The sequence below is a fragment of the Anolis sagrei genome, chromosome 2 (assembly GCF_037176765.1).
Source record: "Anolis sagrei isolate rAnoSag1 chromosome 2, rAnoSag1.mat, whole genome shotgun sequence".
NCBI lineage: Eukaryota > Metazoa > Chordata > Lepidosauria > Squamata > Dactyloidae > Anolis > Anolis sagrei.
Genome location: NC_090022.1, coordinates 23,008,023 through 23,020,808, shown reverse-complemented (window position 1 = coordinate 23,020,808; position 12,786 = coordinate 23,008,023). Strand labels below are relative to the sequence as shown.

At 42.8% G+C, this 12,786-nt stretch overlaps 1 protein-coding gene across 1 annotated transcript; it reads left to right on the top strand.

The window, feature by feature from the left end:
• Positions 1–2,835: 2,835 nt before the first annotated feature.
• Positions 2,836–11,747, top strand: LOC132765152 (uncharacterized). The gene is made up of 3 exons (XM_060759346.2): positions 2,836–3,148; positions 4,891–5,001; positions 8,315–11,747. Exons 2-3 carry the CDS (start codon positions 4,914–4,916, stop codon positions 9,691–9,693), a joined length of 1,467 nt encoding a protein of 488 aa, XP_060615329.2. The 5' UTR covers positions 2,836–3,148; positions 4,891–4,913; the 3' UTR covers positions 9,694–11,747.
• Positions 11,748–12,786: the final 1,039 nt, after the last annotated feature.

The window sequence follows — 12,786 nt, the reverse complement described above, 5'->3', positions numbered from 1 at the left end:
GCCGCCGCACACACACACGCAACCCCACACTCCATCACTTCCCCCGCTGCCGCACGCACACACGCAACCCCACTCCCTCGCTGCCGCACACACACACGCAACCCCACGCTCCATCACTCCCCCACCCCAATCTTACCTCCTTTTACTTCACGCCCCCTCCAAACCCCACCCCGCCCCTTCCCGCCCTGTCAAAATCTAGGAAAGACAGGAAGGAAGGAAAGAAGGAAGAAAGAGAAAGGGAGGTAAAGAAAAAGGGGGAAGGAAGGAAAGTTAGAGAAAGAAGGAAGAAGAAAAGGAAAGAAAAGGAAAGATGGAAGGAAAGGAAAGAGAGACAGCAGAAAAGAAAGAAAAAGGGGGAAGGAAGGAAAGAGATAGAGAAAGAAGAGGAGAAGGAAAGATGGGAGGGAAGGAAGGAAGGAAGGAGGGAAAGAAGGAGAGAAAGAGGGAAGATTGGCCACAGCAACACGTGGCGGGTAAAGGTTGTTATTTCTATTATTATTATTATTATGCTATTGTTCCTATGAGACCCTTTTAGGGGGAATGGGAGAGGTGTCAGGTCGCAGAGGCAATGCATTGCATTATTGTTATTGTTATGATGGTAGTAAAATAAAAGGAAATAAAAAGTGAAAGAAGGAAGCAAACAGGGAGGGAAGAAAGGCAAAGGAAGAAAGGGGGAGGGAATGAAGGAAAGAGAGAAGGATGAAACCAAGTAGTGAAAGAAAGAAAGAGGTAGAGAAGGAAGAAAGGAGAGAAAGGGGGAGGAAAAGGGGGAAGGAATAGGTAGGTACCTCTCTTTCATAACAGTCCAGATATCTACCTCAACTTTGATAAGTTTTACTATAGGCCACAGCAACGCGTGGCAGGGCACAGCTAGTCTTTTATATAAATAAAAACGTTATGTTCGTTTGTGGGACATAACTCAAAAACCACTGGACGAATTGACACCAAATTTGGACACAATACACATATCAGGCCAACGAGTAACCATCACTCAAAAAATACAACAGAAGAGACTTAAAAAGCCAAAAAAACCCCATTACAATGCATGCATGAAACCACATATATACACATATACATATATATATATATACACACAAAACACATATACACAGACTTGGCCACAGCAATGCATGGCAGGAGATGGCTAGTCACACATAAAGCTTAACAAATATCCCACTTATACAGAAAACAGAAAATAATAAAATCCAACATATAATTGTATAAACTTGATATACTGTTCAATTTCATAGTAATCACAAACAATATTTATGAGCTTTTTTTTACAGTCACTCTGAAATGGTATCTACACCGTATCTTCTTATGTTGAGTTGCATATGAATCAGCCATCAGAGTGACAGTAAAAAAGTCATATAATATTCTTTGTGATTACTGTGAAATTGAACAGTTTATCAAGTTTACTCAATTATATGTTGAATTTTATTATTTTCTATTTTTTGTATTTTTTAAAGGAGAGAAACTTGGAATTAAACAGAAATAGAGCAGAACTAAATAATGGTGGGATATTTGTTGAGCTTACTAACTCAGGAACCTATTTATATTGTGTAGTCCAGTGGTTCTCAACCTTCCTAATGCTGCGACCCCTTAATGCAGTTCCTCATGTTGTGGTGACCCCCAAACACATTATTTTTGTTGCGACTCCATAACTGTAATTTTGCTAATGTTATGAATCATAATGTAAATATTTGATATGCAGGATGCATTTTCATTCACTGGACCAAATTTGGCACAAATACTCAATACGCCCAAACTTGAATACTGGTGGGATTGGGGGATTTATTTTGTCATTTGGGAGTTGTAGTTGTTGGGATTTATAGTTCATTTAAATTCAAAGAGCATTCTGAACTCCACCAATGATGCAATTGAACCAGACTTGGCACACATAACTCTCATGACCAACAGAAAATGCTGGAAGGGTTTGGTGGGCATTGTCCTTGAGTTTGGGAGCTGTAGTTCACCTACATCCAGAGAGCACTGTGAACTCAAACAATGATGGATCTGGACCAAACTTGGCACGAATACTCAATATGCCCAAATGTGAACACTGGTGGAGTTTGGGGAAAATAGACCTTGACATTTGGGAGTTATAGTTGCTGGAATTTATAGTTCACCTGCAATCCGAGAGCATTCTGAAGCCCACCGATACAATTTGGCCAAACTTCCCACACAGAACCCCCATGATCAACAGAAAATACTGTGTGTTTTTGATCGTCTTTGGTGACCCCTTTGACACCCCCTCGTGACTCCCCAGGTCCCGACCCCCAGGTTGAGAAACACTGGTGTAGTCACTCATAAACACACAGAAAAACACAGCAGAAGAGACTTTGTTGTTGTTGTTCATTCGTTCAGTCGTCTCCGACTCTTCGTGACCTCATGGACCAGCACACGCCAGAGCTCCCTGTCAGCTGTCACCACCCCCAGCTCCTTCAAGGTCAGTCCAGTCACTTCAAGGAGGCCATCCATCCATCCATCTTGCCCTTGGTCAGCCCCTCTTCCTTTTACTTTCCACTTTCCCCAGCATAATTGTCTTCTCTAGGCTTTGCTGTCTTAAAAGAAAAGACTTAAAAAGCCAAAAATTTAAAAATACATTACAACACATGTGCAAAACCACACACACACACACACATATATATACACGCAAACACACATATATACACATATTCACAAATATATATATACACACACATATACACACACAAAACACATATACACAGACTGAGCCACAGCAACGCGTGGCAGGGATGGCTAGTAGTGTAATAAATTCTCTTCTGATGGAAGAGATCGAGGAGGAGTTTAGGACCCAGGGGGAGCCGGCGGGCAAATGGTCCGGAAGCAGGAGAAGCGAATGGGGCTCTATGGCTCTGGAAAGACTCTCTCTCCAGTGGACTCCGGATCTGGCTTGTTTGCATCTTGGATCCTTGCAGGGCATTGGCTCAATCCCTTCAGTGCTTTAGACTGAGAATATCCATTGTAAATAAATAGATGGCTTTGTATGCTGCAGCCCAAGAAGCCCTGCAGAGTTAGAGAATGGGGCTGAGTCTCCTTGCAGAGGCAATGGAGGCAGGCAGTCCTCTTTCCTAGAGGAAGTGGGAGCATGGGATTTGTTCCTCTTCTGGATGGAAGCAGACAGGTGAGTCTCTTTGTATTGATACAAGAGATTGAGCTATGAACTCGTTCCTATGGGTGCATCTACACTAATGAATTACTGCAGTTTGATATCCAACTGCATTGGCAAAATGTTATGGACTCTTTGGAGTTGGCAAAGCACTGGCACTCTTTTGCAGAAAAGGCTAGAGACCTTGTGAAACTGCTGCTCCTGTTCTGGTACAGCTGTACCAGGAGCTCCAATTTTGTTTGCTTTGCACTGAATGTTTGTTTGCAGTCCTAAGTTTCAGAGACTCTGCAGATAGGTGGCTTCTTTTGGTTGCAGTTATAGGGCAAGCCACCTGTCCATCATCGTTGAGTTTGGTCCCACCCCTTGCTCAGGGAAGGGAAGGGGGCCATTCTTCAGTTAGTCTCAGCTAGGAAGTCAATGTACAGTACGTGTACAGACTTTCTCCTGTACAAAGGCTTCAACCCTTAAGACTTCCCGGGGGAGAACAGTCTTAAGAGCATCTAAAGATTCCCAAAGGTTCCCAGGGAAACAGCCTTACAGCCCTGAGGAATTTCGGAGGGAATAACAGCTTTAAACATTAAGATCTCCAGATAAGTGACTACAGGCCTACTGGTACGTCCACTCGGTTTTGAGACGCAGTTCAGCCCGGTAGTGGATCCACATCAGTCAGGTTTAGGTTCACAGTTAGCCTGGGAGAAGCTACAAAGGAATTTTCCTTGAAAGTAAAGAAACAGTTAGAAGTCACCAGTTGTTTGAAGCCTGGAAACATTTGTTTAATCTTTGAAGACAAAAGAAGTTTCTGTTTAATTGTTCATCAATAAAAGACTTTGTTGTATTTAAGATCAAGCCTTCTAAAGACTGTTTAATGGGGGGAAATTCTCTAAGGGCTTCTCTTCGGGGGCCCTGGCTTCCCGTTGGGCTAAAGTTGCACGTCCTGTTTTAAAGGCACTTCGTTTCAAGCCCAGCGGCAACAGAACAGCTCCTATGAGGCCATGGGAGTTAAAGTGGTGTCAAACTGCATTAACTCTACAGTGTAAATGCACCTTTGGTCACCATGTAAATGCAGTGGTTTTGCTATAAAATCTTTGCAAACAGCAGATCTTAACATTTTGCCAGAAACTTGGAGCATGTGGTCTTAGCAACCTTCAATACTGCCATATAATCCAGATTATCAACACAGATAATCCTCATCTGCTTTGAACTGGATTATATGCGTCTACACTGGAGTACAATCCAGTTCAAAGCAGATAATCTGGATTTTATAGGGCAGTGTAGAAGGGGCCTTTGGCAGTGTAGACTTATATAATCCAGTTCAAATCAGATTATCTGGAATATTTATTTGTTTGGGTTGTTGTAGGTTTTTTCGGGCTATATGGCCATGGTCACACACACACACACATATACACACATACATTATATTATATTATTAGCATAGTACAATATCAGTACTATATATTACTATATTGTACTATACCATTATAGTGTAATATTATTAGTAATATTACATATAATATAAAAGCTATAATTATATATTATTATTATTATTATTATTATTATTATATTGTATTACATTATAATATTATAAATATTATCTGTACCGGTATATATAATATATTATATTATATTATTAGCATAGCACAGGAGACAAGATGGAACTGTCCCCTGGCCCTCTCCCTCTCAGATTTGATAATCTGGATTATATGGTAGTACTGATCTTACCCTGAATATATTTTAAATAATTTGTCTTCCCTCTTTAGGATTTCCCATTGTGAACTCTAAAATGTCCAAGATGGAGCAGGAGGAAGAAATAAGCAGATCAACTCCCCAAAATCCTGGGGAGAGCAAGAATCCAGATGACACTGGCTCAGGTAAGGAATTGGCTTATTGAAAAGTATGGAAGCAAGAGTATGTTTATTAACACCATTGTTGTTGATGATGCTATTTTACTCATTTAAATTCTGCCTTTCTCACCATAATGGGATTCAATATGGTTAACAAACTATTTAAAACAACACAACTTAGAAAACTGTACAAGATCATTAATGACTGTGTAAATATACGATTTTAAAAACAATTGAACTAAGATGCATCTACACTGTAGAATTAATGCAGTTTGACATTACTTTTAACTACCATTGGTGCATTGCTGTGGCCCATTAAATTCAACCACTTGCTCAATGCAAGAGATCCATTTTATTGTTATTTGAATAACAGTCATTGATAAAAAAGTCATAACATGAACATTTTTGCATTATATAAAAACATATAAGGATGTGAGACAAACTTCATTTCTTTTTAAATTAATTAAAAATAATCTAAAACACAGCATGCACCTCCCGTTTCGCATAGAGGCTACAATTGCAAAGATAGGTTATGTATGTGACACAGGAATTGGAGTATGGATGGCACAGGGCAAAATTATTTTAATATGCAATAAAGAAATGTATGCAATCAATTATTAAATTAAATCCACGTTACCTAATTTGAGATCTCCAAGTGCCACTACCAGAAAGGGTAAATACAGGCAGACCCCGAGTTACAAACATCAAACTACAGGAAAGGAGATTCCACCTGAACATTAGGAAGAACTTCCTGACTGTGAGAGCTGTTCAGCAGTGGAATTCTCTGCCCCGGAGTGTGGTGGAGACGCCTTCTTTGGATGCTTTTAAACAGAGGCTGGATGGCCACCTGTTAGGGGTGCTCTGAATATGATTTTCCTGCTTCTTGGCAAAATTGGGTTGGATTGGATGGCCTACGAGGTCTCTTCCAACTCTAGGATTCTATGACTTACATTTGACTCATAGTTAATAACGAGGGTGAGACAACAGGAAGTGAGAGAAATCTAACTCTCGGAAAGGAAATTCAATCCTGGGGAAAGCAATTATTATGGGAAAAAGGCTTTATCATCAATCCTTATTTCTACAATAAGCTATTTTTTTTTCAAAATCCAATGATCACTGGGGAAGGAAGTGAGGTGAAATCTTCTGAACAGGGGCACAGATGTTGGAGCTCAACCTGTGATTGTGTTTCAGGATCAGGGTACTTTGGATGTGGGGGAATTATGTCAATGAGTTTCAAGACGGCAATGGTTTGGTTAATGATATTGATGCAGAGAATGACCAGAAAATCTCTGTTCAAAGTGTAGTTTCTCATGAGAATGTCCCTAAAGGGTGTGGGGATGATGGTGTACTCCCTGAATTGCTACCAGACAGTTCCCAGGATTTGGGGCTTGAAAACAACTCGGCACCTGCAGAAGTTAATGATCAAATAGATAGACGGCAGGAGATTAGCCAAAACAGACAAGCCAAAGAGTGGCTTCGGCATTCTGCCAGGCTCCGACAGAAAAAGATAAAGGAATCCCAATTAAAGTGAAACCAATTTCTGAGTGCTTGGGATAGCTTAACGAGGGGATAAAAGTCCCAAGTACGGGAAATGTAGCCAGATGAAGCATCATTTGGAATCAAGTTAAGTTCTCGTCCTTGTTTCATGGAAGCCTTGCTTGGAAGATTCATGCTTAAGTATTTCTTGTTTCATGGTTTTGACCAGGGGTCCTCAAACTTTTTAAACAGAGGGCCAGGTCACAGTCCATCAAACTGTTGGAGGGCCGGATTATAATTTGGGGAAAAAATGAATGAATTCCTATTTATTTATTTATCGTGTCATCAGCAACCATACCATTGTATTACAATTCTAACAGAGCAAAACAAACACAGAGATTAAAAAGAACAAGAAAAAAAACACACAGATTTTGCAAACTTGGTAGTTGGTTAAATGTCCTTTGACCAGTATCTGGCCACTTGGAGTGCCTCTGGTGTTGCCACAAGAAGGTCCTCCATTGTGCATGTGGCAGGGCTCAGGGTGCATTGCAGCAGGTGGTCAGTGGTTTGCTCTTCTCCACACTCGCATGCCGAGGATTCCACCCTGTAGCCCCATTTTGTTAAGATTGGCTCTGTATCTCGTGGTGCCAGAGCGCAGTCTGTTCAGCGCCTTCCAAGTCGCCCAGTCTTCTGTGTGCCCAGGAGGGGTCTCTCATCTGGTATCGCCCACGGATTGAGGTGCTGGGTTTGGGCCTGCCACTTTTGGACTCTCGCTTGCTGGGGTGTTCCAGCGAGTGTCTCTGTAGAGCTAAGAAAACTATGTCTTGATTTAAGTCATTGACGTGCTGGCTGATACCCAAACAGGGGATGAGCTGGAGATGTCTCTGCCTTGGTCCTTTCACTATTGGCTGCTACTTCCCGGCAGATGTCAGGTGGTGCAATACCGCTAAGCAGTGTAATTTCTCCAGTGGTGTGGGGCACAGACACCCTGTGATAATGCGGCATGTCTCATTAAGAGCCATATCTACTGTTTTAGTGTGGTGAGATGTGTTCCTATGCACACAGCACATATCTTATTTGTAGTGCAAAAACACTTAAAAGAATACAATAATTAAAATGAAGAACAATTTTAACAAATATAAACTTATTAACATTTCAATGGGAAGTGTGAGCCTGCTTTTGGCTGATGAGATAGGATTGTTGTTGTTTTTGTGTGCTTTCAGGTCAATCCAGCCTTAGGTTGACCCTAAGTGAGGGCCGGGTAAATGACCTTGGAGGGCTGCATTTGGCCCCTGGGCCTTAGTTTGAGGACCCCTGGTTTTGACTCTTAGATTTCATGATTGCATACTCATGCTTTGGATTAATGTTTCCTGCTTTTCTGGATTATATTAGAGAAGTGTGGACTTTGTTTTCATGGACTTTGCTGAACTTTACCCTGGACTATTTTGTTCCTGCTTAACTTCTTACCTAATTGGATTTACCTATTTCGTTTAAGTGCTTTTTACTTTGCTGCTTTTTAATTATCTCCAATAAAAGGATTGTTTTCCTATTCAACGTGTGGTATTTAAAGTCAGAGGGCTTTTCCTGTCCTGGAGTGCAACAACAGATAGCAAAACAAACACCACAGAGGTGAACCCTTCCCTATGTGATCCAAAGTTTGTTTGTATATATGTTAGACTTGTTAGATTTGAAAAATGTATCTGTTCCAATTTACATAAAAATTCCACTTAAGAACAAACCTATAGATCCTATCTTTTTTGTACCTTGGGGACTGCCTGTATAGGGCCACCTGGGCACTGATTATTTTCCTGATTAAAATGGTTTAGTATATCCCTAACATGCTTTCTTTCTCTCTTTCTCTTAGAAATGAGTCTCACGGAAGACACTATGGCTTCTGCTGCCATTACTGTTGCCACAGCTGCAGTAGCGGCAGTCAGGACTGTCATAGGGATCCACGCTCGTATTTTCACAAGGCTGGCCACTCGCCGGGAATTCCACCACCGAGACAGTGACGATGTGGAGGAACTGGAGAAGATGGTGGAAAACGCAGCCACCTTGCGCCTTCGGGCGGTCGTAGAATCCAGCATAGACTCCTTGAGGAGCATGCTGTGCTCTTGCCTCTTCCAGTCACCGGCAGTCCTCGCCGGACTCATAGACGAGCTTTACATCATGGAGCGGGCTTTCTGGGTGCAGCCGGGCCGATCCGAATGGTGGGAGAAGGTGGTCTTGCCCCACTGGGGGGACCCACTCTGGCAGGAAAACTTCAGGATGAGCCGCAGGACTTTTATGGAGCTGTGTGACATGCTGAGGCCTGTCCTGGAGCGGCAGACCACAAACATGCGAGCCCCGATCACCGTCGAGAAGCAGCTGGCTATCGCAATCTGGAAGCTGGCCACTCCGGATAGTTACCGTTCGGTGGCGGAGTGTTTCGGCGTTGGGCGCTCCACAGTTTCGAGGATCGTCATGGAGGTTTGCCAAGCTCTCTATGACGTGTGTCACCATGTGGTCCACCTGACCCATCCTCATGAGGTGATGAAAGGCTTTGCGTCCAAGGGATTTCCGCACTGCATCGGGGCCATTGATGCGACGCACATCCCGATCATCGCTCCGGCTCATAGAGCAACAGAGTACATCAACAGCAAGGGCTATTACTCCATGGTCTTGCAAGCCCTGGTGGACCACCAAGGACAGTTCACGGATGTCTATGCCGGGCGGTCTGGGAAAGTCCATGATGTGAGGATCTTCCGTAGCTCTCCTATCTTCCGCGCCATGAATCAGGGCACATTTGGTCCCAACACAACAATGAACATGGAGGGTGAGGATGTGAAGCCCGTGATCCTCGGGGACATGGCTTACCCACTTCTTCCCTGGTTGATGACTCCCTACAGCGGCCACTTGGACACCCGCAAACAATTGTTCAACGACACTCTTGGTCGCTGCCGGACGATAGTGGACTATGCTTTTGAACGCCTCAGAGGCCGTTGGCGGTGCCTCCTGTCCCGCTTGGACGTGAGGGAGCGCTATGCCCCCAGGGTCATTGTAGCCTGTTGTATCCTCCACAATATTTGTGAGGCCAGAGGGGAACCCCTCCAGGATGGGTGGGAAGAAGTGGTGAGGTCCGTCTCCAGATCTTACCAGCAGCCAGAAAGACAGCCCATGTATGTGTCAAATCCACACGCTCGGGAGATCAGGGATCTTTTTAGTGCGTATGTGGAACAGAGAGAACGGCAAATGCAGGTCTAAATCTCTCTCTTTTCTCCAGAGAAATTCTTATATTTATGTTTTGGACAGTATCTTTAATAGACACAATAGAAGCAAGGGGGATGAAGAAAAAATCCTCACTAGAGTCATGGAAGCAGAGTTGTAAGAGACCCCGAGGGCCATCCAGTGCAACCTCATTTGTCAATGCAGGAATGCCTAATCAAACCACTCCTGACAGATGGCCATCCAGCTTCTGCTTACAAACCTCCAGAGAAGGAGACTCCCAGGCAGGAGCATATTCCACTGCAGAACAGCTCTTGCTATCCTAATGTTTACATGGAATCTCTTTTCCTACTATGTGAACCCATTGTTCAGTATCCTATGGCCCTTCCTTCCACACAGCTGTATAACCCAGAATATCAAGGCAGAAAATCTCACAAGATCTGCTTTGAACTGCATTATCTGAGTCCACACTGCCACATATCCCAGTTCAAAGCAGATAATGTGGGATTTTATTCAGCTGTGTAGAAGGGACTCCAGTCTCAAGAGCAGGCCTGCACAACTTGTGGCCTTCCAGATGTCTGGGCCTCCGACTCTTAGAAGCCCTAGCCAGCTTGTCCACGAATTCTGGGAGCTGAAGTCAAAATACCTGGAGAGACACAGGTTGTGCACGCCTGCTCCTGGGCAGCAGAAAACAAGCTTATTGCCTTCTCAATATGGCATCCTTTCAGATATTTCGACATGGCTATCTTGTCCCTTTTCTGCCTTCTTTTTTCCAAGCTAAACATACACAGCTCCCCCAGCTGTTCCTCATAGGACTGTTTCTAAACCTTTAATCGTTTTGGTCACCCTTTTCTGGGCATCTTCCAGTTTATTAATATCCCTTTTGAATTGCTGCACCAGAACAGGACACAGTGTTATTCCAGGTGAGATTTGACCAAACAAAATAGAGTGGGACTATGACTTTACTTGATTTTGGCACTGTACTATTGATAGTAAAGGTAAAGATTTTCCCCTGATGTTAAGTCCAGTCGTGTCTGACTCTGGGGGTTGGTGCTCATCTCCATTTCTAAGCCGAAGAGCCAGCATTGTCCATAGACACACCATCATGGTCATGTGGCTAGCATGACTGCATGGAGCGCCGTTGACTGCGTTGAGCCCCTGGTGGCGCAGTGGGTTAAACGACTGAGCTGCTAAACTTGTTGACTGAAAGGTTGCAGGTTCGAATCCGGGGAGCGGCCTGAGCTTCCACTGTCAGCCCCAGCTTAGCAGTTCGAAAACATGCAAATGTGAGTAGATCAATACGTACTGCTCTGGCGGGACTAGATAATGAGCAATTATATAAGGTAAAGCCCCTGAAAACAGACTTTTTAAGAAGGCTGATTGTTGCCTTCCTGAGAAGCCATTTCCTTTTCACATCTATAGATGGAAATACTTAGCCAATCTTCGTTTATCCAATGTTCTGTATTATCCAATGCAGTCTGCCTTCTGCCCAGATCCATAGGTGAGGGAAGTGGAGTGTATATTTACCTGTGGAATAATGTCCAGGGTGGGAGAAAGAACGAACCCTTGTCTGTTTTGGTGCTAAATTCGTAAATACAGTAATTACTACATAACATTACCATGTATTAAACTGCTTTTTCTGTCAATCTGTTGTAAAACATGAAGTTTTGGAGCTTAATTTGTAAAATAATAATGTAATTTGATGTTTAATAGGCGTTTCCTTCATCCCTCTTATTATCCAACATTTTCGCTTATCCAATGTTCTGCCGACCCATTTATGTTGGATAAGCGAGACTCTACTGTACCTGTATTTCAAGTGATTTCAAATGGTCAAGGATGTATTCACAGACCTCTCAAATCTAGTTTTTATAGTGTATTGATATATGGTGGTCCAATCTCTTACTGACCTATATATGTGTTTGACTGCTGTTTATAATTAATCTGTGTTGGGTAATTAATATACTTCCAAAAATAGAAAATAAAATAAAGTCTGACACAATAGGTTCGATTTTGGGTTTTGTACTTGGAATGGAGGGAGAATGTATTGATCAGTTTTCCATTTTATTAATTGAAACTTAGAGGCAGAACATTGAAATGCAGAGTAAGAATAAAATGTACTTTTGTAACAAATGGTGTTGTCAATGTTCTTAATATTTCAATAAATGTCAACAGTAATGGTTTTTTTCCACGAGACACCTCTACGCCAGGAAAAGCTTCATCTATTAAAAGAACAATAGCAGGTGCCAGATAAAATAGCAAGTGACGAGGGGAGCATTTGCACAGTTTAAACTTGTGCACCAGCTGCGCCCGTATCTTGGGAAGTCTGACTTGGCCATGGTAGTCCATGCTCTGGTTACATCCCATATAGACTACTGCAACGCGCTCTACGTGGGGTTGCCTTTGAAGACTGTTCGGAAGCTTCAAATGGTCCAGCAGGCGGCAGCCAGGTTACTAACAGGAACAGCGCTTAGAGCATACAACTCCTCTGTTGCGCCAGCTCCACTGGCTGCCAGTTTGTTACCCGGCACAATTCAAAGTGCTGACTTTAGCCTATAAAGCCCTAAATCAGTGTTTCTCAACCTTCCTAATTCCACGACCCCTTAATACGCTTCCTCATGTTATGGTGACTCCCAACCATAAAATTAGTTTTGTTGCTACTTCATAACTCATTTTGCTGCTGTTATGAATAGTAACAGATTGGGGGAGGGTATTGATTTTGTCCTGGGGGAGTTGTAATTGCTGGGATTTATAGTTCACCTAAAATCAAAGAGCATTCTGAACTCCACCAACAATGGAACTGAATCAAACTTGGCACACAGAATTTATTTATTTGTTTATTTCGGTTACTTCTACCCCGCCCTTCTCACCCTGAAGGGGACTCAGGGCGGCTTACAAAAGCAAGGCACAATTCGATGCCCGCATCACATAACAGCAATAAAACAAAATAACATCAATTAGCAATTAAACAACAATTCTTGCGTTACAATCATAAAACCAATACAAACCAATTTCTCCTCATTGACGGTCAGCGTTCGCTATCTCATAGTTCAATTTCCAATTCCACAATTGTCAGTCCTGTCGGTCCTATTCGTTTGGTTGTCCTTATCTAGTTATCAGATTGCCCAAAGGCCT

Bases quoted from the DNA above. Each gene is read 5' to 3' on its own strand.
- LOC132765152 (XM_060759346.2), top strand. From the start codon at position 4,914: ATGTCCAAGATGGAGCAGGAGGAAGAAATAAGCAGATCAACTCCCCAA. The intron at 5,002-8,314 runs GTAAGGAATTGG...TCTTTCTCTTAG, and splicing joins TCCAGATGACACTGGCTCAG to AAATGAGTCTCACGGAAGAC.